The 25768-nt window shown below is 40.1% G+C and overlaps 1 protein-coding gene across 9 annotated transcripts in view; it reads left to right on the top strand.

The window, feature by feature from the left end:
- LOC126355863 (protein FAM135A) overlaps positions 1 to 25768 on the top strand; it is a 528171-nt gene that overhangs the window by 463324 nt on the left and 39079 nt on the right. For all 9 annotated transcript variants that reach the window (XM_050006353.1, XM_050006355.1, XM_050006359.1 and 6 more), the window contains 2 exons: positions 11490 to 11783; positions 13876 to 14077. In XM_050006353.1, coding sequence (XP_049862310.1) covers positions 11490 to 11783; positions 13876 to 14077 — 496 coding nt within the window. The remainder of the gene's footprint in view (positions 1 to 11489; positions 11784 to 13875; positions 14078 to 25768) is intronic.

Raw genomic sequence — 25768 nt, 5'->3', positions numbered from 1 at the left:
CAAGGTCTGATCCAGTCCCGGGAAGTATTCTCTCAAATGTGGCTCTCCAGCAGGGATACGACTTCCTAAAATCCTGCCCCAAAATGAGATCCATCCTTCATGAAATCCTCCCCACTCCACCAAGAGTGTCTTTCTGGCGTCCACCTAACCTTCGTAACCTCTTGGTTCATCCCTATGAAATCCCCAAACCACCTTCCCTACCCTCTGGCTCCTACCCTTGCAACCGCCCCCGGTGTAAAACCTGTCCTATGCACCCTCCCACCACCACCTACTCCAGTCCTGTAACCCGGAAGGTGTACACGATCAAAGGGAGAGCCACGTGTGAAAGCACCCACGTGATTTACCAACTGACCTGGCTGCACTGTGACGTTTTCTATGTGGGAATGACCACCAACAAACTGTCCATTCGCATGAATGGACACAGGCAGACAGTGTTTGTCGGTAATGAGGATCACACTGTGGCTAAACATGCCTTGATGCACGGCCAGCACATCTTGGCACAGTGTTACACCGTCCGAGTTATCTGGATACTTGCCACCAACACCAACCTATCCGAACTCGGGAGATGGGAACTTGCCCTTCAGTATATCCTCTCTTCTCGATATCCACCAGGCCTCAACCTCCGCTAATTTCAAGTTGCCGCCGCTCATACCTCACCTGTCTTTCAACAACTTCTTTGCCTCTGTACTTCCGCCTCGACTGACATCTCTGCCCTTACTCTTTGCCTTTAAATATGTCTGCTTGTGTCTATGTATGTGCGGATGGATATGTGTGTGTGTGTGTGTGTGTGTGTGTGTGTGTGTGTGTGTGTGTGTGTGTGTGTGTGTGTGTGCGAGTGTACACCTGTCCATTTTTTCCCCTAAGGGAAGTCTTTCCGCTCCCGGGATTGGAATGACTCCTTACCCTCTCCCTTAAAACCCACATCCTTTCGTCTTTCCCTCTCCTTCCTGAAGAAGCAACCATCGGTTGCGAAAGCTAGTAATTCTGTGTGTGTGTGTTTGTGTGTTTTGTTCACGTGCCTGTCTGCCGGCGCTTTCCCGCTTGGTAAGTCTTGGAATCTTTGTTTTTAATATATTTTTCCCATGTGGAAGTTTCTTTGATGTAAATAAAATAGAAAGAAACTTCCACACGGGAAAAATATATTAAAAACAAAGATTCCAAGACTTATCAAGCGGGAAAGCGCCGGCAGACAGGCACATGAACAAAACACACACACAGAATTACTAGCTTTCGCAACCGATGGTTGCTTCTTCAGGAAGGAGAGGGAAAGACGAAAGGATGTGGGTTTTAAGGGAGAGGGTAAGGAGTCATACACACACACACACACACACACACACACACACACACACACACACATCCATCCGCACATACACAGACACAAGCAGACACTACAAATTTTGTTGTTCTCATTCTGGAACTTCTTGTGCCTCTGCTGTTGCTATGGTCATGCATGATTTCAGGTTATTATGTATTCATCAGATATGTCTCTAGTAGAGTTAAGAAATTTCCACTGGGGTAATCATTTGCCATATCAACAACAGTATACCATGGTGCACCCTGCCAAAAGCACTGGAAAGATTTAAAAAGACTATTTCTCGTGTTCTTTCATCAATATTTTGTGGAGCCTTATGTATAAACTGTACTGCTGCTGACATTGTGCTCTTCCTTCTTCTAAACCATGCTGGAAACCCTCATGTGTATCCTTACTGTTATAATATTTTTCAGAAAGTTTACTGAAGATTGAAATTAGGACAACAGGTTTATAGTTTTGTAAAAGTTTACTGGAAAAATTTTATCGCACCCTCTTGATTGTTTGTTCTGTAGGATGTTTATCAACTGAAGGACACCTCAGGACTCTCTCGCAAATGCAGTCAGTTCTGTAGCTGTTGAGTCTATGGTGCACTGTTTATTGTACAAATGGCACTCTCTTCACCATCTGTAAAAATAATCATTCAGAAGCTTACTCTCTCTGATTGGCACACTTACTTGTTTATTGGAACAATTATTTCTGTATTATTGATTTTATTTGTAGGTGGATTGTCTTCAAGTGCCTCAGCTATCAGTTTCAATCATCTGATCATCATCATCAGGTATCATAAAATTATTTACTGCAGCCTGTATGACAATATTCTTACTGTGGTGCTAAATAAAAAGAAAACCACCATGCAACACTGCCATAAATAGTAAAATGCACTTCTATAGTTAATTGATCTTTGTACCATGTCATAATAAGATTCTGACCTCCTGTGTAAAATGCATTGTGCGAACTTGAGTGCATTCCACACAGATGGGTACAATTTGCTTTTATTCCATTTGCTATACAGTTTTGTTGTATGGGGAACCAACCTTTGTCACAGAGGTGTCAGTCTCAGATCGTGTCTAGTTGGCTGATGTTTTACTTTGTAGTTACAATATATATTGGCATTGGAGGAATAATATGTGGTATTCTGTCTTAAACAGTGGTTTACAGTTTTCTTTTTGTTGTAAAACAGAATTGTGCAAGCTACTTTCCTTTGGAGTTTAAACATGTTTACTGACTATGGTCCTTGACCCCCCCAAAAAAAAGAGAAAGAAAGAAAGAAAGAAATCCATAGCTGAGGAACAAGTGAAAGAGATCATTGCACTTAAAGGTACTGATATGTACTATATTTCTTATTGATGTACTCACAAAACGTACTTCACTCAGTTTGGTAATGTCATGTCAATGTGATATTCCCATTTGTTTGTGTCGGCAATGGGAACTGGTAGGAATCTGTTTCATCAAAAATTCAACATGGTTATCACTTTGTGATACTGTGGGAACCAATGGTGTTTTGTTCTGAGTGAGTGGAAATGTAGGCCAGCTGTCTTCTTGACATTAAGGAGCAGTCTGTTTGATTTAATCCATTAGTTTTCTTAAGCATTGCTTCCATTCAGCTCAGTCTGGACTAGAATTGCTAGGTATAGTCAGGATGTTTGATGGGGAAGGGAGTGGAAAAGTAGAGAAGTAGAGGAGGCTAATTGGTGTGTTGGTGGAATAGATGGCTGTGTAATGCTGCAGTGGGAGCAGGGAAGGGACTAGCAAAGGTTGAAGCTGGGGGGAGGGGGGGGGGGGGGGCATTAAGGCAACTAGGATATATTTAAGGGAGGGTTCCCAACTGTGCAACTCAGAAAAGCTCATCTTGGTAGGAAGGACTGTGGTGGTGCAGGCTCTGAAGCAGTCACTGAACTTACGCATGTTGTGTTAGGCAGCATGTTCAGCAACTGGGTGGTCTTGCTGTCTCTTGGCAACAGTGTGCTTCACTTCAATGACTACTTCACATCCTGTGCCATTTGGCTCCTTCCTATCAACATTAGTTTTTCTGAATAATGTAGGTGGGAACTCTCCCTGCAATATACTCTACACTCCTATAACCCACCTGGTCTCAGCCTTCAGTGACTCCTGTCCTTCACCTACTTATCTCCTTCCCTGCTCCCCTTACAGCACTAAACTGCCTTCTAGTCTACCAAGTCTTCTCTAATTCTCTCCTTTTCCACTTGCCTTTGCCCCCTCCCTCTGTCCCTTCAAACATCCTGACTGCATGTAGCATCCCTACTCTGTCCCCACCATCCCCCTTCACGCTCCCCGAAGCAGCAATACACCTCCCCCCCCCCCCCATCCCCACTCTGCTATATTTCCCTCTCCCTGCCCCAGCCTTGTCCTTACCCCCTCCACCCACAGATTGCTTCTCCCATTGCTATACACAATTCAGCCTCAGCAACAAGAGACAGTGGTCATATGTGTGTGAGTTGTGCTTGTATGAATGTGTGTGTGTTGTTTTTACTTTAAAAGAATGCCTTTTGGCCAAAAGCTTAAATGTATTGCAGTCTTTTTGTTGTGAGTTTCTGTGACTCAATGTCTGCTCTATATGGTGAGAAGAAACCTATCCTTTTCATAATATTGTCATTATTCCATCCTGGATTTTTCATTGTTTGATATGAGAATCAAGGTATCAACAGCAAAGAAAGAGGTTCTGTTCGTGGATAAGCTTAATGGAAGGTCAGTTATTTATGGCAAGAACAATAAGGGGCTTAAGACCGAGCCTAATGAAATACCATATTGTATGGTTTCTATGGATGAATGTGCATGACTGGCAATTCCTGCAGGCATGATATCATTTATTTGGGCATATTGTTCTCAATTTTTAGAGGAACAATTTTGACAGTTTTTGTTTCATAGAAATAAATCTTTTGCAGTAAGCTAGTGTGATTAAGCTTGGCAAAGGACTTTATGAGAGTAAGAAAAATATCCATGGCTGGTACTTTCTTGTCAATAACACTTGAACTCTACGAATTCATGTATTACATCAGCTGTGGTTTTAGTTTCTTGGAAGTCAGACTGAGCAGGTGACAAATTTTTCTTTTCCTAGGCAATGAAATTAATCTTATAGCCAAGGTCTATTCAAATATTTTCGTGGATACTGCGAGTACTGCAATTGGCCATAGCCAGTAATATCTTCTTTACTCCCATTTTCGTGAATCAGGATATCATCAACCATCTCAGCAACTAAGCTTTGAGTGTAAAAGCTTACAATGTTTTGATTGTGTTTCGATTGCATACAAACTGTAGAGTTATTGTCAGGTATCCACCTATGTAAAGTCACTGATATAAGATAATGATTGAGTGCTCAGCGTTCGTACCATACCTCGAGTGATAGAGATTGGATGAGTTACACACATAGGGCCTTTTTAGGGTGTACTGCACTGTCACTTGTGGAACTAACAGCCACTTAGTTGTTGCATTTGATGACTCCTATAGTGTTTTTAGACTGCTGCACAGAAATCAGAGATGCTACGTTGGAGGGTGCTGATACTGTGTCCTTACCAGCTCAATAAATGGATGTTGCCTTCTATCTGAATGAAGGCCACTCCATCTGCAAACAAGATTAATTACAATCAAATATCTATATCTACATCTACATCTACATCTTCATAGATACTGCTCAAGCTACCATATGGTGCATGGCGGAGGGTGCCCTGTGGCATTACTTGTCATATCCTTTCCTGTTCCATTCGCAAATAGAGAGAGGAGAAACTGACTGTTTGTATGCCTCCATATAAGCCCTAATTTCTCATATCGTATCTTTGTGGGCCTTACACACAATCTATGTTGGCGGTAGTAGAATCGTTTGGCAGTCAGCTCCAAATACTGGTTCTCTAAATTTTCTCAATAGTATATCTTGACACGGACATTTCGTTCCCTCCAGGGATTTTCATTTGAGTTTCCAAAGCACCTCCATAACATTTTTGTGTTCTTTGAACCTCCCAGTAACAAATTATGCAGCCTGCATTTGAATTGCTTCAGTGCTTTTCTTCAGTCTGGCCTGGTACGGATCCCACACACTCGAGCAGTACTCCAGAACTCTAGAATATGTTGCACCAGCATCCTATATGTGGTCTCCCAGTGAACCACTGTTTCCTAAAATTCTCCCAATGAAGCCGAGTAGACCATCTGTCCTCCCTACTACAGTTCCCACATGCTCATTCCACCTCATATCGCTTTGCAACATTATGCCCAGATATTTTCAACTTGACTGTGTCAAGCAGGGCACTAGTAATACTATATCTGAAAATTACAGGTTTGGTCTTCCTATATATCAGCATTTGCTTACATTTTTCCACATTTAGGGTTAGCTGTCATACATCACACCAGCTAGAAATTTTGTCAACGTTGTCTTGTATCTTCCTACAGCCACTCAACTTCGACCCCTTACTATACACCATGGCATCATCATCCAACAACCACAGATTGCTGCCCACCCTGTTAGCCCAATCATTTATTTATATAGAGAACAACAGCAGTCCTATCACACTTCCCTTGGGCACTTCACACAGTACCGTTGTATATGATGAACACTCGCCATTGAGGATAATTTACTGTTTCATTATTTAAGAAGTCTTTGAACCACTCACATATCTGTGAACTTATTCCTTATGATCATACCCTTAACTGACTGCATTGGTGCACTGTGTCAAATGCTTTCCAGGACTCTAAAAATATGGAATCTGTCTGTTGCCCTTCATCCATCTTCTCAGTATGTCATGTGAGAAAAGGGCAAACTCAGTTTCACATGAGTGATGCTTTCTAAAACCATGCTGATTCATGGACATAAGCTTCTCAGTCCCAAGAAAGTTTATTATATTTGAAATGAAAATATGTTCAAGGATTTTGTAGCGAACAAAAGTTAGGTATATTGGTCTGTAATTTTGCGGGTCTGTTCTTTTGCCTTTCTTATGTACTGGAGTCATGTGCGCATTTTTCCAGTCTCTTGGGACCTCAAAGAGGGTTTTCCAAAACCCAGACATTGTGCCCAGAATTTCACTTTCACCTAATTTGATAATATGCTTATTATTAAGTTACTGCGACTTAACATGACATCTGGATAAACTATTTATTTCATTTGATCAGTATGCAAAGGTCCAAATTGATATTTATTATTATTTACTTATTCTCTTTGTAAGTTTAAGTTATTTTATTCAAGCATGTCACACTTTTAATTGTAGTGCACCTATGAAAAACATAGCTGATTTACTATTTGGGTAAAGAAAGTACTCTAAACTTAAAAACAGGTGCCATTAGTGTAGTGAATTTAAAACAGTTTCCTGTGTGTAGCTCTGTGTAAAAACGATTTGCATTAGACGTTCTCCCAGGCCAAAATTCTGAATATTCATTTTATCTTATTCAGATGATCATCGTAAGATAACAATTCCTATCTATCTATTCTCTCCATGTCAAAATATGTGAAATTCGTATAGTTTGCAAATTGTAGTGGCAATTCTTCATACACAGTTCCAAATTGGTTATGGATTTTACTGTACAAGACTGTACATCACAAGATACCATCACTATATTATTGTTCCAATATGTTTAAATCAGGTACCCATAATCAGTGACCTTTCTCCAATTATATTATAAAACATAAGTAAGTGGTCCCGACAGTCGGGATACCAGTTACTTTGGAATAAGGCTGGGCATCTCGGACATATTCTGAGTCGTGGTCACCTTTGTGCTCATACGGCAAAGACTACCAAATCCTCAGGTTAGTCCCTCAACCGTTAGGGGTAAAACCCAATGGGACTCGGGGCAAGTAAGGCTAGCAACCTGCTTCCCTGGTACTTTAAATATGATGCTGGCAACAATCAGAGCAAAATGCCTCGGACCTTTGGAGGTGACGGAGTCCCACCTCTAACTGACAAACCAGGGACTCCTAAGATACGACTTGGCAAACAAATGGTAATGAGATGGGGAGCTATTAATATCAATGTGGGCTACTCTGGGAAGAAGGTAGAGCTGGCAGAGGCTGCAAGTAAGATGGGGCTGGACGTTTTAGCTGTTAGTGACATTCGGGTAAGGGGTGAGAAAGAAGAGGAAGTGGGAGAATACAAGGTCTACCTGTCAGGAGTCAAAGCAGGAATAGCACAATGGGATGTAGGGCTTTACATTAGGAAAGAAATGGAATCCAGCGTAGTTGCAGTAAGGTATGTAAATGAATGACTGATGTGGATAGATTTGACAGTGTCTAGCAAGAAAATTAGGATTGTGTCGGTATATTCGCATTGCGAAGGGACAGATCAAGATAAGATGGATAGTTTTTATGAGGCACTCAGTGATGTAGTTGTTAGAGTAAAGGACAAGGACAGTGTTCTGCTCATGGGCGATTTTAACGCCAGGATTGGAAATCGAACAGAAGGTCTTGAAAAAGTTATGGGTAAATTTGGAGAGGATATGGAGGCCAACAGGAACAGGAAACAACTCTTGGATTTCTGTGCCAGTAAGGGCTTAGTAATCACAAACTCCTTTTTTAAACATAAGAACATTCACCGGTAATCTTGGGAACCCGGGGGAACCAGATCAGTCATTGACTATATAATAACAGATCAGGAATTCAGGAAGGCTGTGAAGGACACACGTGTATTCAGGGGATTCTTTGATGACACTGATCATTATTTAATCTGCAGTGAAATTGGGATTGAGAGACAGAAAATGCAGGAGGTCAGGTCCATATGTAGGAGGATAAGAGTGGAGAAACTTCAGGATAAGGAAATCGGGCACAAGTACATGACAGCGATCTCAGAAAGGTACCAGTTAGTTGAATGTGGTCAATTACAGTCATTGGAAAAGGAATGGACAAGGTACAAGGACACAGTACTAGAAGTGGCTAAAGAATGTCTTGGAACAGTAGTGTGTAAAAGCAGGAAGAAGCAAACAGCTTGGTGGAATGACACAGTCAAGGCAGCTTGTAAAAGGAAAAAGAAGGCGCATCAAAAATGGCTACATACTAGAACTCAGGTAGACAGAGAAAGTTATGTTGAAGAAAGAAACAAAGCCAAACAGATAATTGCAGCATCCAAGAAGAAATCTTGGGAAGACTTTGGAAACAGGTTGGAGACTAAGCGTCAAGCTGCTGGAAAACCATTCTGGAGTGTAATTAGCAGTCTTCGAAAAGGAGGTAAGAAGGAAATGACAAGTATTTTGGACAGGTCAGGAAAACTGCTGGTGAATCCTGTGGATGCCTTGGGCAGATAGAGGGAATATTTTGAAGAGCTGCTCAACGTAGGTGAAAATGCGATCAGTAATGTTTCAGATTTCGAGGTAGAATGGGATAGGAATGATGATGGAAATAGGATCACATTTGAGGAAGTGGAGAAAATGGTCAACAGACTGCAGTGCAATAAAGCAGCTGGGGTGGATGAAATTAAGTCAGAACTCATCAAATACAGTGGAACATCAGGTCTTAAATGGCTACACAGGATAATTGAAATGGCCTGGGAGTCGGGACAGGTTCCATCAGACTGGACAAAAGCAGTAATCACACCAATCTTTAAACATGGAAACAGAAAAGATTGTAACAGCTGCAGAGGTATCTCTTTAATCAGTGTTGTGGGTAAAATCTTCTCAGGTATTGTTGAAAGGAAAGTGCGAGTATTAGTTGAGGACAAATTGGATGAAAATCAGTGTGGGTTTAGGCCTCTTAGAGGTTGTCAGGACCAGATCTTTAGCTTATGGCAAATAATGGAGAAGTGTTATGAGTGGAACAGGGAATTATATCTATGCTTTATAGATCTAGAAAAGGCATATGTCCGGGTTCCTAGAAGGAAGTTATTGTCTGTTCTTCGAGATTATGGAATAGGAGGGAAACTTTTGCAAGCAATTAAAGGTCTTTACATGGATAGTCAGGCAGCAGTTAGGGTTGACGGTAAATTGAGTTCATGGTTCAGAGTAGTTTCAGAGGTAAGACAAGGCTGCAACCTGTCGCCACTGTTGTTCATATTATTTATGGCTCATATGTTGAAAACAATAGACTGGCTGGGTGAGATTAAGATATGTGAACACAAAATAAGCAGTCTTGCATATGCGGATGACCAGATGACTTAGGTGTGATAGCAGATTCGATTGAAAGTTTGCAAAGTAATATTTCAGAGCTAGATCAGAAATGTGAGGAGTATGGTATGAAGATTAGCATCTCCAAAACGAAAGTAATATCAGTGGGAAAGAAATATAAACGGATTGAGTGCCAAATAGGAGGAACAAAGTTAGAACAGGTGGACGGTTTCAAGTACTTAGGATGCATATTCTCACAGGATGGCAACATAGTGAAAGAACTGGAAGCAAGGTGTAGAAAAGTTAATGCAGTGAGTGCTCAGCTACGATCTACTCTCTTCTGCAAGAAGGAAGTCAGTACCAAGACTAAGTTATCTGTGCACCGTTCAATCTTTCGACTAATTTTGTTGTATGGGAGCGAAAGCTGGGTGGATTCAGGTTACCTTATCAACAAGGTTGAGGTTACGGATATGAAAGTAGCTAGGATGATTGCAGGTACTAAGAGATGGGAACAATGGCAGGAGGGTGTCCACAATGAGGAAATCAAAGACAAACTGGGAATAAACTCTGTAGATGTAGCAGTCAGGGCGAACAGGCTTAGATGGTGGGGTCATGTTACGTGCATGGGAGAAGCAAGGTTACCCAAGAGACTCATGGGTTCAACAGTAGAGGGTAGGAGGAGTCGGGGCAGACCAAGGAGAAGGTACCTGGATTTAGTTAAGAATGATTTTGAAGTAATAGGTTTAACATCAGAAGAGGCACCAATGTTAGCAATGAATAGGGGAACATGGAGGAATTTTATAAGGGGGCTATGCTCCAGACTGAACGCTGAAAGGCATAATCAGTCTTAAATGATGATGATACTCACCAAAATGCAGAAGCGTTGTTGTTGATAGGCACACACAAAAAAGAAAATCTGCTTAATAATTTTTTGAGATAGATTACAAGTAAACACACACACACACACACACACACACACCACACACACACACACACACTTAAGTCCCTGCATGATTGTGAAGACACAATGCCTGTGCTCTATTTTGCCAAGTGAACTAGGCTGGGTTTCTTGCGTGGGGCAGGTAAAGAGTAAGATAGGGAGAATTGTTCAGGGTGCGTGATTAGTAGCTAGGAGAGAGGCAGTCTGTTTGCCGGCTGGGAAAGTGCGGGAGGGTGTAGCAGGTGAACGGATTCGGAATGTGATGCACAGTTGTCAGAGCCAGGGAGGAGTGGCTCACGCTGAAGGTGACGCAAATTGGGAGGGGGTGAGTAGACTGAATAAGGAGAGCAGTCTGGTGGAGGGTGGAGGGCAGTGGGTTACAAGAGATTGAAACTAGGGCAAATACAGTAGCAAAGGATGTGCTGCAAGAATAACTCACATGTGTGAATTTAGGAGAAGCTATTGGTGGGGGCAAGTATCCAGATGGCAAGGTTTGTCATGCAGCCATTGAAATTGAGCATATCATGCTTGGCTGCATGGTGGGCCACTGTATGGTCAACTTTGTTCTTGGCAGCAAGTTGTTAGTGGCCATTAATCCTTATTGACAGCTAGTTGGTAGTCATACAGATGTAAAAAGCTCTGCAGTATTTGCAGCAGAGTTGGTATATGACATGGCTGCTTTCACAAATGGTTGAGCGTGTGATGGAGTAGGATAAGCCTATGACAAGACTGGAGTGGATTTGACAGATCTTGCACCTTGTACTTCAACAGGCGTCATGTAGGTTGGGTAGTTGACGGAACTCCAATTTAGGAGGGATGGGAAGGATTTAGGGTAGGATGTCCCCATTTCAGAACATGAGAGATTATCAAAGCCCTTAAGAAAGGTATGGTTTAGTGTGTCTGCTGATTAGTCAAGCTTCTGCATTTTGGTAAGTAGTTCCTTTACTCCAAGATATTCACATTCTTTCCTACAAAATTAGAATATCTTCAGAATACTTGTGTTTTTATGCTGTTTTCATGTGAGCAATGTCTTCAGATCTTTTTCGTAAAATAATTGGCTACTGGAGGAAACAAAGGACTTCTCATGGTAACCTGTCTGATCATAAAAGTTGCAACTGAAAAATATGTGGAGGAGATACACGGTTTAAAAAAGATAAAAAGATTTAGTTACATTTTGTTTGGTATGTAAGTCCTGTGTCCATATTGCAGGGCGCCAGCTGTCGATCAGCCATGTTCCTGCCCAGTGCCTTCATCACTCCCTGGTCCACCGCCGGCACCGGCACCGACACAAACTCCAGCACCTCAGCTGCCTCAAGCACCAGCAGCTTTGTTGGCTCCAGCACCCCTACCATCCTCTGACAGGACGTGTGAGTGCTACTCCAAGGATGGGGAGGAACGCTTAAGGCAGAAGTTGGTCTCTTCCATCGCAGATGAAGAACTGAGCTTCATCAAATTCAAAGAAGATTTTAAAAGGCAGATGAACTTCACAGGGATGATTTACAGGTTATATACGCTGATAATGAAACTGTGCAGTTATATTAATTCTCAGTTTTATATTCGTGGCGTGATGAACAACACACCTCCTGATAATGTGTTTCTATAGTGCTGTCTCTATTGAAAAGGCAATGTTAGTGGAAAATTTTGTTTTGCAGCATCATTTTGCTGTGAATATGGAAAAGGAAATGTACGTATTCTCATAATTGCATTGGAGTACAACTACTTGCCATCAGTGCTTAATTGTGTGTATAGGTGTACGTATTAAGTGTGATGAGAATTTCTATTGAGCAGCTTATTGTAAATCTTTCTGTTATAAATGTGATTTGATATTTCAAAATGAACATTACCTGATAGTAGGCCATGAGTGAATGCATTGTCATTTATTACAACTTTCTTTATCACAAGCTTTTGTGGCATTCCAAATTTTATAGTTTCAAACCATGGCCTTGAAAGGTAATATAGTTTCTCAGTTCATTTTAGTCATAGGTAGCCAGTTATCAAACTGCAACTTTCATTTAGAGCACAGTTCCCTTTCTTAGCATGTGCTGAGACGTCCCACAGTGGGTTACATTCTCACTACTGGAGAAGCACATTTCACAACAATGGTTTAGCTCCAAAGTTGTCCTGGTTTTCTCCAAAGTATGTTAGTTCTATACTGATCTTCATTTGATGCTGTAACAATGTTTCTGGAAAGTTAGAACTTGAGCTAGGGAACTTCAAAGTAAATAGGAGTGGCACAATGCTCCAGTTTCATTCCGTGCCGTGAAACTGCCGGCTTCCTTAGAAAATTTTAACTCATTTTCACTATTAATTTGTGTCTCTTAAGACCCTAAGATGTATCAGAAAATTTGTGGAATGTTTGATAGAAATTTGAGATTCAGACACAAGGAGGGAGAGAGAGAGAGAGAGAGAGAGAGAGAGAGAGAGAGAGAGAGAGAGAGAGAGAGAGAGAGAGAGAGAGAGAGGGAGAGGGAGGGAGAGAGAGTTTTCAATAATTAATGCTTTGTGCACCAATGAAAAATGCCTAGAACTTACAAAAGTTCTCACAGGAAAAAAAAAAAAATTATTGACCTTGCTTGCGTGACTTTCTACAATCTGACAAGTTATGAAAAGAAGCTTCTAGAGAAATAACTCGCAAATCAAAGTAAAATGCAACCCCGCTCCTTCCCACCACAACTTAAGTTCAAAACGTTTGAATGCCGAATAGTATTATTAATTCCTCTTTGTTGAAAGCAGTTGGTACTATGTCAATATGACTGAAAATTAACTTGTCCTAATTTTTATTCATTCATCCCTCAGTTTTTATCAAATATTTTGAAAAGTCGTGATTTTAGTTAAAAATTAACATTGCAATTTTATTTGTATATTACTTGAACTGTGAATTTTGCCTTACTGTAGTTGCAGTATTTGCCTCAGACAGCCTTTACTGATGCATACTGTTTATTGGTTCAGTATTAACTGTAAAAATATATGTATTCCCTAATGATACTACAGAAAATAGGTAATGAAGAAAAAATTTACATAAACAAAGTATGTTCTTACTATCAATATTATGAAAAGGATGGTTGCTACTCATCATGAAGCGGAGATGCTGAGTTGCACATAGGCACAACAAAAAAGCTATCACAAAATAAGCTTTCAGCCAACAAGGCCTTGCCAAATATAGATGACAGTCGCGGGCACACACACACACACACACACACACACACACACACACACACACACACACACAAATACTACTCACGCACACATGACCACAGTCTCTCGGCTTCAGCTGCCAGAGACTATGGTCGTGTGTGTGTGTGTGTGTGTGTGTGTGTGTGTGTGTGTGTGTGTGTGTGTTGTCGTCTACTGTATTTGACAAAGGTCTTGTTGGCCAAAAGCTTATTTTCTGTCAGTCTTTTTGTTGTGCCTATTTGCAACTCAGCGTCTCTTCTGTATGGTAAGTAGCAACTATTCTTTTTATAAAATTGTTACATTCCATCCTAGATTTTTCGTATGTTCATAGTATTCTAGACTGGAGTTTTTAGAGTGAAACTTTGGTTACCCATTTAAAGCTTGTGGAAAAATCTCTGGTAATAATTTGTCTTTTCAACAGTGACTTTCCAACTCTGGCCTCCACTTTGCCTTATTTTCACATCAGTGATGAATATAGAATATTTTCTCCAGAAGGCTTACATTTGATAGTCTGTGTTCATGGCTTGGATGGGAACTCAGCTGACTTGAGGCTTGTGAAAACGTATCTTGAACTGGGCTTACCAGGTGCCAATCTTGAATTCCTTATGTCGGAAAGAAACCAGGTAACAGTATGTTTATGTCTGGAGCTTATAATTATTTTTATGTCTTCATGTGTAATTGGGTACTGACCCAGACTCTCCAAATGCAAACAAAAATATGAAAATTTTAAATAATGTTAATCAGTAATTAGCATGAACAAGAAACTTTGTCAAACTCAGAAGTAAAAAGTGAAGTTTTGGGTTTGGCTATGTAATTTTCTTCTGTTGAATAACTTATGTAATTATAAACTTCTGACTAAGATACCTGAATTAGAATGTAATATTTTCATTCTAGGAGTTATATGATACAATAAAAATGGCACTATCTGTTGTTACGGTAACTTTTCAGAGAGAAGATGAATCTGACTGTACCATACCAAAATAGTTCCCCCCCAGTTTTTAGGCTGTGAATAAAAATTTGCTAACAAGACTGTTTCACTTGAGAACTCTGTTCTTGTAATTCTGCTGCAAGGAAAGCAGGAGGATAGGAAATAGGGAGATGTGACCGGGATAAGTTGAAAGGACTTGAGATTGTTGAAAGGGTCAAAGATAGCATTAGGTAATGACTGGAACAGGAATTAGAAATGTAATAGAAGATGAAGGGGTAGTCTTGAGAGAAGAAATAGTGAAGGAAGCAGATGATCAAATAGGAAGAAAGATAAAGCCTAGAAGAAATCTCTGGATAACACCTAAAATATTGAATATAATTGAGAAAGGAAGAAAATAGAAAAATATAGCAAATGAAGCAGGCAAATGGGAATAAGTACATCTAATACATGAGGCTGACAGAAACTGCAAAATGGTGAAGCAGGAATAGCTAGACAAGAAATACAAGGAAGTACAAGCATGCATAACTGTAGTTGAAGTTGGGTGGCGGTCACGTTAGGCTTCTTCTGAGCATCTACATCACAATTTCTCCAACAGCCAATAAGCATTCATTAGTTTCTCAGCACTCTACTGTGAATCTTGCAGCCAGTGCAAGCATTAAACATTATCATAGTGAGTTATTTAGTGAATTTTTATTCCATTTATTGTGAGTTGCCATGGCTATGGTGATGGTAAGGAACAAACTCCGCACAAGAAAGCAAGGGACATAATTTGCAGTATACACACTTTCTTCAAGCATAGAGCACATGAATGCACTTACCACAGTCATTGCCTGTAACTAGCAACAGTGCAGTCCCCATCTGTCTCTCAAGCTGCGCAAACCGTCATTGTTTGTGGATCAGATTATAGGGAAGGATATACTCCACCTATAGGAAACCTTTGAGAAAACAGAAGCAATTACACAAATAGTAAGAGCACAGAAGGCAAGAGGGCGCTGATGACTTCGACATTGAGCCCCAACATACACAAAATGCAACCCCGTACTAGGCAGAGAAGTTAAAGCTGAAAGGAGGAAGGAATAAATAGAAGGGCTACACAAGGGAAATGTACTTGAAGACAGTTATAGGAAGGGACAAGGATGTGGGTGAAGATGAGTTGGGATATATGATGAGTTAGGGTATATGACATTGTCAGAACGATTTGGTAGACCGTTGGAAGGCCAAAGTTTAAACCAGACCCCTGGAGTAGTACAATTTCATCAATATTGGCTGATTGGTCACATTCTCCTGAAACTATTTAATTTAATTTGCTTTTTTTAAACCATATCAAAGAATTATTACATTTGATGTTAGATTGCTTAATTATTGGCTATTGAAGCATCTTCTCTATTTCTTTTCTAACAATTTATTTCTTGGAATAATAAAAGGTTTGTGAAACAATGCTTCACATTCTTTAAACTTTGACCTGCAATCAGAATCTTTTCCTAACAGAGGCATATCTGAAAATACCTCACTGTTCTGTATTAACACTTCTTTTAAGTGACTCTTTTGGTCGTAAGTATGGCTTCAATATTTTCTGCTCTCTCATTTATCTGTACATGTACTTGTTCTTCAAACAATGGAAAGTCCATGGTGGAACAGCAACAATATGAAAATGATAGATTGCTACTCACCATGCAGAGGCGGCACTGAGTTGTGTGTGTGTGTGCGCGCGCGCGCGCGCGCGCACACACACACACACACACACACACACACACACAGCCTGATCAGCCCATCAGTGGGCTGCACATGTATCTGACGTGAGCAGTAACCCAGTGTAGGTGCTGGGTAAGGAGGAGGTCTGGGGTGGGGAGGGAGAGGGATAGCAGGGTAGGGTGGAGGAGATGATGTGCTGCTGCAGGAGCGAGCAGGAACATAATGGGAAGAGGATAGGGCTGCTAGTTGCAGAGTCGGGAGGTTGTGCTGGGTAGGGGCAAGATGAGAAGGGAGGTGTAGAGAAGGGGGAAAAACTACTAGGTGCATTGGTTAAATAGAAATAGAAGGCATGCATGGTGCTAGAGTGGGAGTAAGGAAGAGATGGAGGACAGGTACTAGTGAAGGTTGAAGTCGGGGGGTTACAAGATTGAATGTTAAATGAATTTTATCCATAGTGGATGCTGTTGAACTCCGTAACTGTTCCTTTATATGGTGTAGAAAAATTACCACTACCAGTCACAATAAAAGATTATTTATTCGTCACGCAACTGGTTTCAAGCTTGTGCCCGTCCTCTGGTGTTTGTACATCCACATACATGTTTATATTGCTGGAGATCACTGTATAAATACAAAAAATTATTTGCTGGTGACTAAACAGATGGAAGTGGAACAATTTAAGTGGCAAAGCAGCATGTGTTGAAAATACCTCTGTACTTACATAAAGATGAAGCATCATTATTATAATTACGCTGTGGTGACAGTTGTCACATAAAAGTTTGTAAATACCTGATTTGTGGTGGCATTGGTTATTTGGCTTACTGTTGTGGATGATGTGCTGTTGTAACTTGTTGTTAGTGCTGAAAACTGGTATTCAAATTTCTTTCAGCTACAACAGCACATCATCCACAATAGTAAGACAAATAACCACTGCCACCACAAATCAAACTTTTATGTGGCAATTGCCCACAGTTCTACATAGTACAACTGGAAGGAGTTTAACTGTAAGATACCGTGAGCATATGGATGCCTTCCGGTTAAATAACTTTGATAAAACCACCTTTGCAATGCACCTAAAAGACCATGATCACTCAGCCACAGCCATTACAGACAACCTACAAATACTACACATTGTCAACTAAGGAAAGAAAATGAATCTGCTCAAAGAGCTAGAAACTTACATCCACACTTCTAACTCACCACACCTTATTCTCAACGAACAAGTAGAGCATGCAAACAAATCTTATCTCCACATATTTCATGAAATATTCATAAATAAAAGCTCATTATCCTCTGATACAATAACAAAGTAATATGCTATGGAAAGCCGATGTAGCAATCGTACAACAGTTGAAGTGTCAGTATCGTAATTTGTAAAAGTCATATTGTAAACACAATCTTTAACAGTCATTTTCGTAATTTGTAGTAGCTTTCAAAATTTCATGTGTACAACATCATTGTACTTCCTAGATACTAGTTCTATGACAACAGTGTGACTAAAAACAGGTGTCTCATTTTTTTTATTTGCAATAGCTTTTAGTACTTTCATATATATATAAAATCATTGTACTTCCTAGATCTAAGTTCTCTGACAAAAATGTGGTTCAAAAAACAACATGATGTGGATCAGAAATTTTTTTTCAGTTTATAATAGCTTTTTAAGTTTCTGTATGTGCAACATCCTTGTACTTCCTATGGCTAAGTTCTTTGAGCATCACCTACGTGTTTCTGTATGAGCAACATCTTTACACCTCCTACACATAAGATCTTTGACCATAGCCTACATGTTGATATGTAAACACAGTGTATTTCAAGTGCACATTGTAATAGTGAAATGTGCAGCTAAACTTTATAAAACTGAAATATGGACTTGAAAATTATAACGAAAGTGCCATTAGGTGGAAAAACTGCCACCACAGCATAATTATAATAATGATGCTTCATCTTTATGTAAGTACAAAGATATTTTCAACAAATGCTGCTTTGACACTTAACAATTGTTCCACTTGAGTCTGTTTAGTCACCAGAATTTTTTTTTTTTTGTATTTATACAGTGATCTCTAATGGAAAATCCAGGATGGAATGTAACAATACCAGAGAAGGAAAGTTGCTACTCGCCATACAGCAGAGATGCTGAGTCATGATAGGCACAACAAAATGATTCACCCAATTATAGTCTTCGGCCATTAAGGCCTTTGTCAGCAGTACACACACACACACACACACACACACACACACACACACACACACACGCGTGACGTTTGTGTGAGTGCGTGTGTCTACTGCCGACAAAGGCCTTAATGGCAAAAGCTATAATTGTGTGAATCTTTTCCAGCTGGTTCTTCGTTACAGTTTGTAGGTGGCCATTCGTGTGGGCAGACAACTATCAGGTTGTCATGTCCATGGAACACAATGGTTGCAACTTAGCTTGTAGATCACATAACTGGTTTCGCAGATAGCCTTGCCTTTGATGGGATGGGTGATGCTTGTGACTGGACTGGCGTATGTGCTGGTGGGAGGATGTATGGGGACATGAGCCATGAGACAAGGAGTGGGGAGTAGGGGTGGAGTAGGGATGGGCAACGATATTGTGTAGGTTCAGCGGGTGGTAGAATACTGCTATGGGAAGGATAGTGGGTAGGATATTCCTCATTTCAGGGCATGATGAGAGGTAGTCATAGCCCTGGCAGAAAATTTAATTCACTTGCTCTAGTCCTATGTAGGCCTAGTACTGAGTCATGATGGGACTGCTCCTTTGTGGTTGGACAGTGGTACTTTGGGAGGTATTAGATCATTGGAGAGATAAGGCATGTGAAGTGTGTTTCCAGACATGATTGGGAGGATAATTTCGGCCTGTGAAGGCCTCAGTGAGAGACCTTTGGCACATTTGAAGTGGGACTTTTCATCGCTACAGATGTGACACAATGGCTAGGCTGTATGTAAGAGACTTCTTTGTATGGAAGGGGTGATGGCTATCAAAGTGGAGGTATTGTTGGTGGTTGGTAGGTTTGATCTGAATGGAGGTACTGATGCAGCCATCATTGAGGTGGAGGTCAGCATCGAGGAAGGTGGCTTGCTGGATTCAGGAGGATGAGGTGAAGCAAATTGGGGAGGTGTCAAGGTCCTGGAGGAACCTGGATAGGGTGTCCTCACGCTCATTCCAGATAACAACGATGTTGTCAGTGCATCTGAACCATGTGAAGGGTTTGGGATTTTGAGTGGTTAGGAAGGATTCCTCTAAATGCCCTATGTACAGATTGACATAGGATGGTGTCATGCAGGTAGGTGCCTATTGCTCTACCTCGCATTTGATTGTAGGTGATGCCTTCAAAAGAGATGTCATTGTGAGTGAGGTTATAATTTGTCATGGTGACCAGTTAGGAGGTTTTGTAGGTTTGGAGTCAGTCTGTCATTGCGAAACATAGTTTCAATAGCGGTAAGGTCTTGGGCTTTAGGGATATCATTGTAGAGGTAGTTGACATTGATAGTGACGAGCAGGGCACCAGGTAGTAAAGGAACAGGAACTGTGGAGAGTCAGTAGAGAAAACATTGGTGTCTTTTTTTATATAGGTAGGAAGATTACGGATAATAGGCTGAAGGTGTTGGTCCATGAGAGCAGAGATTATCTAAGTGAAGGTCAGAATAGAAGTGCAGGAAGTGGTGAGGGTAAGGAGGCTCTTGTAGAGGTAGTGAATAGTGGTAATCCAAGGTGACATTAAGAAGGTGAATAGGGTGAAGAGTTTTTGAGGCAGCATTGCACGTGTTGTTTTACTTCCTGGATGCCAAGAGTTTGTCTGGGAAATGGGACATACAAACTTGGAATTGCAAAGCAGGAGAATTTTATGGGCGGAGAGGAGGTATTATAAGGAAGTTTTGGTTTGAGGCTCTTAGAAACTTCCCCAGTGACACCCACAATTCTTATCCCTGACACATGCGTAGCTACAATCCCATCATTATCCTTAATAAACTAAAAGAATATTTCTGGTATTCCATTTAATTCATTTTCACCATCCAGCAGACATTAATAGGTGCTATGAGGGTATTAGCCACACTTAAATTGCTTTGGTTTCCACAGTTGTGTCACAAAGCAAATGTGAATGTTGGTTGAGATTTGGTGACAGGGTTCGGAAAGAAGGGAAATATGAGTTGGTCTAAGTGGGGTCAAGTGTAGACCTGGCTGTGTTGTTAAAAATTCCATTATTACAAAAGGTAAGCCTTCAAATAGGTAATGAAATGACAAACAGTATGAGTGTTTTACAACTTTGACTCTGTGATATACTTGCTGTAAAGGAATTGTACCCATGAAAAGACCAAGTCTCTACACAGAGAGAATGACTGACTAGCACCATTCTGTCTGCTTAAACTGGAATTCTCAGTACTAACTGACCCTGCTCCCATGACAGGGCATGCAGAAGTTCGTAGCTAAATAATTAGTAGTTCATCAGCTGCAATGCGTCTGCTGCAGATAACTCTTCTTAGCCCTGCATGGTCACTCTCTTTGGCTGCCTCTGCAGATACTATTGCCAACTTCTTACTCTGACTGCAATAGACCTTTGAGTGTGTCCGGCTTCCGAGTTTCATTCAGTTTTCCCCATCACCCCTCCCAGTGCACAACATGGCATGTTGTCGAAGGGCCCTGTCCATCTTATCGGCTCTACTTGCGTACTGTTTTTTTGAGGCTGAGTAGTGGGAGGGAGGTGTCTGTCGAGGGAGGGAGGTGTCTGTTGTTAAGTTATGTCTCATGTGTGCTGTAGGCTTTCATGATGTATAGGTGCCACTTCCAAAGACTCTCTCCTCTTATACCTCTCTTATACTTGCTCCTTGCCCTTGTATGCAGTTACATCACTCTTGTTTTTACAGCTTCTAGTGTTATTGCTATACATGACTATTGCCACGCTGACACCTCTGGTCGGTATTTTCACAGTGTGTGCAGGAGCCTCGGATATTTTATGTGACCTCCCTCCAAGGTCTGGCTATTGTCGCACGTAGGCTATCAGTACCTTTTGTCTCGTAAGTTTCCCTTTGTTATGTTTTGAACTCATAAGACATGGCCGTTTCCCTTGGCTATTGCTGTGGGTTACATTTTTTCATAGTATCCTGATACCGATTTTGATAATATGTCTTACACTCACCATCAAGCACTTTTTTGTTTTATCTGTTTGCTTCTGTTGATTGACTTTTTCTAATTTAATTAGATCCCCTACAGTGGAAACAGATCTGTTTATTAGTAGACGTGGTTCCTCTGCCTACATGAGTGTTACTCATTGTTGGTTTGTTTTCCATTCACTGGCAGCTCGTTTCTGTTTCTTGCTCAAGTGTGAGCCACAACCAGAGCAAATTTCAATTATGCATTTTGAGCCTATAGTTGCCATTCCCTTACCTCTGTCACTGGAATTTCTCCTATCAATTCTATTCCCATTTGGAACATTTGCCACCTGGTTGTTTAGAAAACCTCAGTTATTCCTTCCAGAACCTACTCTACTCACTATTCACATTGTAATCTCCTATTACTTTGTTCGTAGTGTCAAAATTCCTTCCACTACCCTTGGGTGTGAGTTTTATTTGTTCTTCGTGTGAGTTTTATTTGTTCTTCTTTTATCATATCATTCAAAAAATCGTCTCTCTAACCTGCTGGAGATTTTTTTTTCTAATCTATGACTATGGATTCATTACCCAATTTTTTGTGCTGATACTTCAGTTCATTAATCGAATACTGAAAAAAATCCCTTAATAGTATTTCTTCTTGACCCATACCTCTCACCATCCTAAAATTCACTTAAGAGTCTTTGCTATGTGTCCTTAGACCAATACTCTTCCATAAATAACTTTTTAAACCCTTTCCAGGAATTACATGGCTCTCCAATTTTGGCTGCTGATCCATAAGCACCTAACTTCAAATAACTTCTTACAAACAGACATTTTTTCTTTATCAGTCCAACTACTGGGCAAATATTAAACACTGATGAAATCAAAACTGATATAGGCTATATGAATCAGTACATACAAAATGATTTGTACTCTGAACTTTACGAACTTAGTTTTCAACTTCTAAAAATTTAGATTCTGCATTCTCATTGACCTGTTCCATTTTCTTTTTATGCATTTATTTTCTAGATCTTTTCCTATTGTTCCCACTGTACTACCCAGATCTGTTTCAATGTGTTCAATTTGATTCCCAAGCTTTTCCCCGTTGTCATTGCAGACTTTTAAAAATACATTTTATTTTTTGTGCTGCAGTCAGAAACAGCAATCATCCTTGTTTCACATTTTTTCTAGTTATACCTTATAAGTTTAAGACATAAAGTCTGTAAATGAGTCTGCAGTCATGTTGTGGCACTTTGTCAAGGTCTGTCATGATAAAGACAGACCTTTATAAATAAACTATCTTTATTAACTTCAGTCTCTACTCCATCTTAATTTTTAGATCTGTTCTGTACCTCTTTCTATAACTTATTTTCAAAGCAAACTTTCATAAACTCTAGTTTTTTGTCCAGGTTTGATTCTAAATTATGAATATCATTTCTCAGCCTTAATTTTAAACTGCCAATGTCTCTTTTTGATGTCCCTATTATTTTTATATATGTTGGCTACTATTACCAACAGTTGTTTAATGTTTTCAGCTGCAAGCTAATCTTGTATCTCTCGACTTTTTTCATGCAATTCCTGCCCAGCTTTAACCAGTTTATTGATTCAGCATGGTCCTCATCCGAGGGTGCCCATACAATGATTTGTAGCGGGAGGAGGGTGGGGGAGGGTGGCTAGAGCTGGGAGTATGGAGTATTTTTAATGTTTTGGAAGACAAATGGCAACTTGTAAGTAGCTGTAAAAACTTCCAGTTCTGACTGTTAAAAATGTGGATAATACTGGCTTTTAAATAATTTTCTTGAAAGAAGCACACCTGATTACCATTTTTTTTCCTTTTTTCTGAGTGCTGGGGGGATGCATCCCGCCTCGCCTCCAGGCATGGGCATCCTTGTCCTTGTCCTTGTCCTCGTCCTCTTGCACATTACAGTAATCAGTGGGTGAAGGCCTTGACATTTTGTTTAATATTTGCCTAGTAGTAGTCTCATCATTAAAAGTGGTTTCCTCTATCATCTTCAAGTTCACTTTTAACAACTACTTCGATTATTTGCAAATTTTATTTCCTCCTCAGCATCTTCCGATGCAATACCATCAGGTTAACTCTTACCGTTTACTGTTTGTCCCTCACTGTCAAACACACTGTCTTTCCTCCCATCGCTGCACGTTTTAGGTAATTACATTCACTGACAAAACACTTTATCTTCAGGTCAATCCAACACCATTTGTTCCTGCTGCTGAAATCTGTTGCTGTTGCAGCTCATATCCCCTGTCTGTTTATGGTTTGCCAACAGCTGTGCTCTGTGCTGCTTGGCTGCAGCTCAAAATGATGATGATGACGTCAGTTGAACTTGTTCTCCTGTTCATTAAATGGTCGAAGTCCTCTCCGTAATGGTGTCTGCTGAATTTCATATTTCACCCAGCATAATTCACAATGTCCCAATCGCTTCCTGGGCACTGTTCTATGTAGTCAATTCATCACTGTAAATTGATAGTGAACTATCTTGAACTACTTGCGTTCTTTTTATTTGTTCCAGGACATCAGTCCTCTCATGTATGTATGAGTTCTAATTATACCGGAATGGGACTGTTCCTCTCCTGATAGGGCATCTGTTGTAGTGATACTGGCACGATTCTCACTGTCCTTCCTTGCTAATGCAAACTCTTGGTCATCTCAAAGCTGTAAATCTACATGACCGTGTGATATTGTTTGCTCAAGAATGTACATGATGCCATAACTTGAACTGCAGAAACACTATAAAAATATATTAACACCTAGAACCAGATTAGAAGCTACCATCACCTATCAGTAGTTCCATGGCAAAGTTCGTTACCCTATTTCGGACACAAAACAGTTCACATATGTATGAAAACATCACAGTTCACAGTCAGTACAGTAACAGTTTATCAAAGGGAAACACAATGAGGTAATCTGACTAATCCAGTCCATTATGAGCATGCCCATGTCCAATAATCATTTTTTTTATGACAATGACGTTCCCCACCATTTGTTAATCACAACACAGTTCAGTTAAAATGTTCAGTAATTTAGGTTACTGAAATGTGAAAGTCTATAAACATTAATAAGTTCTTGAGTTTTGGACATATTTCCACATGCAGAATGGACAAAGTAGTGTCACTGGTCAACACGGGGCGCACCAGACAGAGGTATTATTTGTGATCTTTCTAACTTCTCTAACTGAAAACTGCCGATTTTGAATGATTTAGCTTGTATAATGTAACTTTATGTTATCATTGTCTAATTAAACTAAAATTAAACTGTGAACTAGCTCATATGTGTTTACTTTGGTAATATAAAGACAGCTGCTATTTACATGTGAACAAAGTACACCATCCACCCACACGTGTTATAAAAAAACGGCATGCTCAGTCGAGAGTTAAGTGGAATGACCACATAAAACAAGCAGTTAGAAAAGCAGATGCTAGACTGATATCTACTGGAAGACTCTTAAGGAAATGTAACTTATCCACAAAAGAATTGGTTTACAAAAAACTTGTCTCACTATTCTCAAATATGGCTCATCATTGTCGGAACCTTGCCAGGTAGGTCTAATAGAAGAAATAGTGAAGATCCTAAAAAGAGCAGTAAGTTTTATGACAGGGTCATTTAGTTGTGTGCAAGTGCATTACAGAGATGTTCAACAAACTGCAGTGGTAGACACTACAAAGAGGCATTGTGTATCACATAGTGGATTACTATTGAAATTGTGAGAGAGTATGTTACGGAAAGATTCAGACAATATATTACTTCCTCCCACATACATCTCACAAAATACCCACAATGAGAAAATTCAAAAAATTGGAGCTAATACAGAGTTTTATTCACAACAATTCTTCCCACTATTTGTGAATGGAACAGGGAAGGCCGGATCAGATAGTGGTACCAGAAGTAGCCTCCCCAAACACAATTAGGTGGCTTGCAGAGTATTGGTGTAGTTGTGGGTGGTTCTGTGCTTTAGACACTTGGCTCAACCAGCCATCCAGAAAAAGACATCCTTAATTTACTTCAGGCAAATTCTAGGATGGCTCCTTCAAAAATCCTGCATTAACACATGCTTCCTTGTCAAAGTGACTTAGTACTCTACCTCCAGTGATCTAAATCTCAACAGACATTCTGACCTTTGTTCATGTAATTAGATTTTCTTCTGTGTTAAAAACTTCCCATGTCGGACATGACAGATAATGATGATAAAATTTATTCCAAACTTTGACAGTCATGAAGTAATTAAATATATTCCTGCATACTTGTGCAGCAGTATCAATAGCAAAGTTGAATTAAGTTTACACAACGATTTAAACTGTGATTTACAATTATATGCAGCGCTATGGCAATAAATGTTTTGTAAGTATCGATTCAAGTTTTAAGTATGTGATTTTATTGGAATGGTACCATTCTACATCATTCTCCTGTATAAGAGTTCTATATAAATCTATTTAAATATTCTTAACCCTCAAGTTGTTGCATGGTACTTTGATACACAAATGCTTGAGTGTCTGTCTGACCCAAAACTGAATCACAAGGAACAAAAAAAGTACTGCATCCTTCCATGAGATACATATTTAAAATATACATTTTTAATTCCCTTTTAATGCTTTC

The sequence above is a fragment of the Schistocerca gregaria genome, chromosome 3, assembly GCF_023897955.1.
Source record: "Schistocerca gregaria isolate iqSchGreg1 chromosome 3, iqSchGreg1.2, whole genome shotgun sequence".
NCBI lineage: Eukaryota > Metazoa > Arthropoda > Insecta > Orthoptera > Acrididae > Schistocerca > Schistocerca gregaria.
Note: the sequence above shows the minus strand (reverse complement) of the source record. Positions and strands in the feature narration are given on the sequence as shown.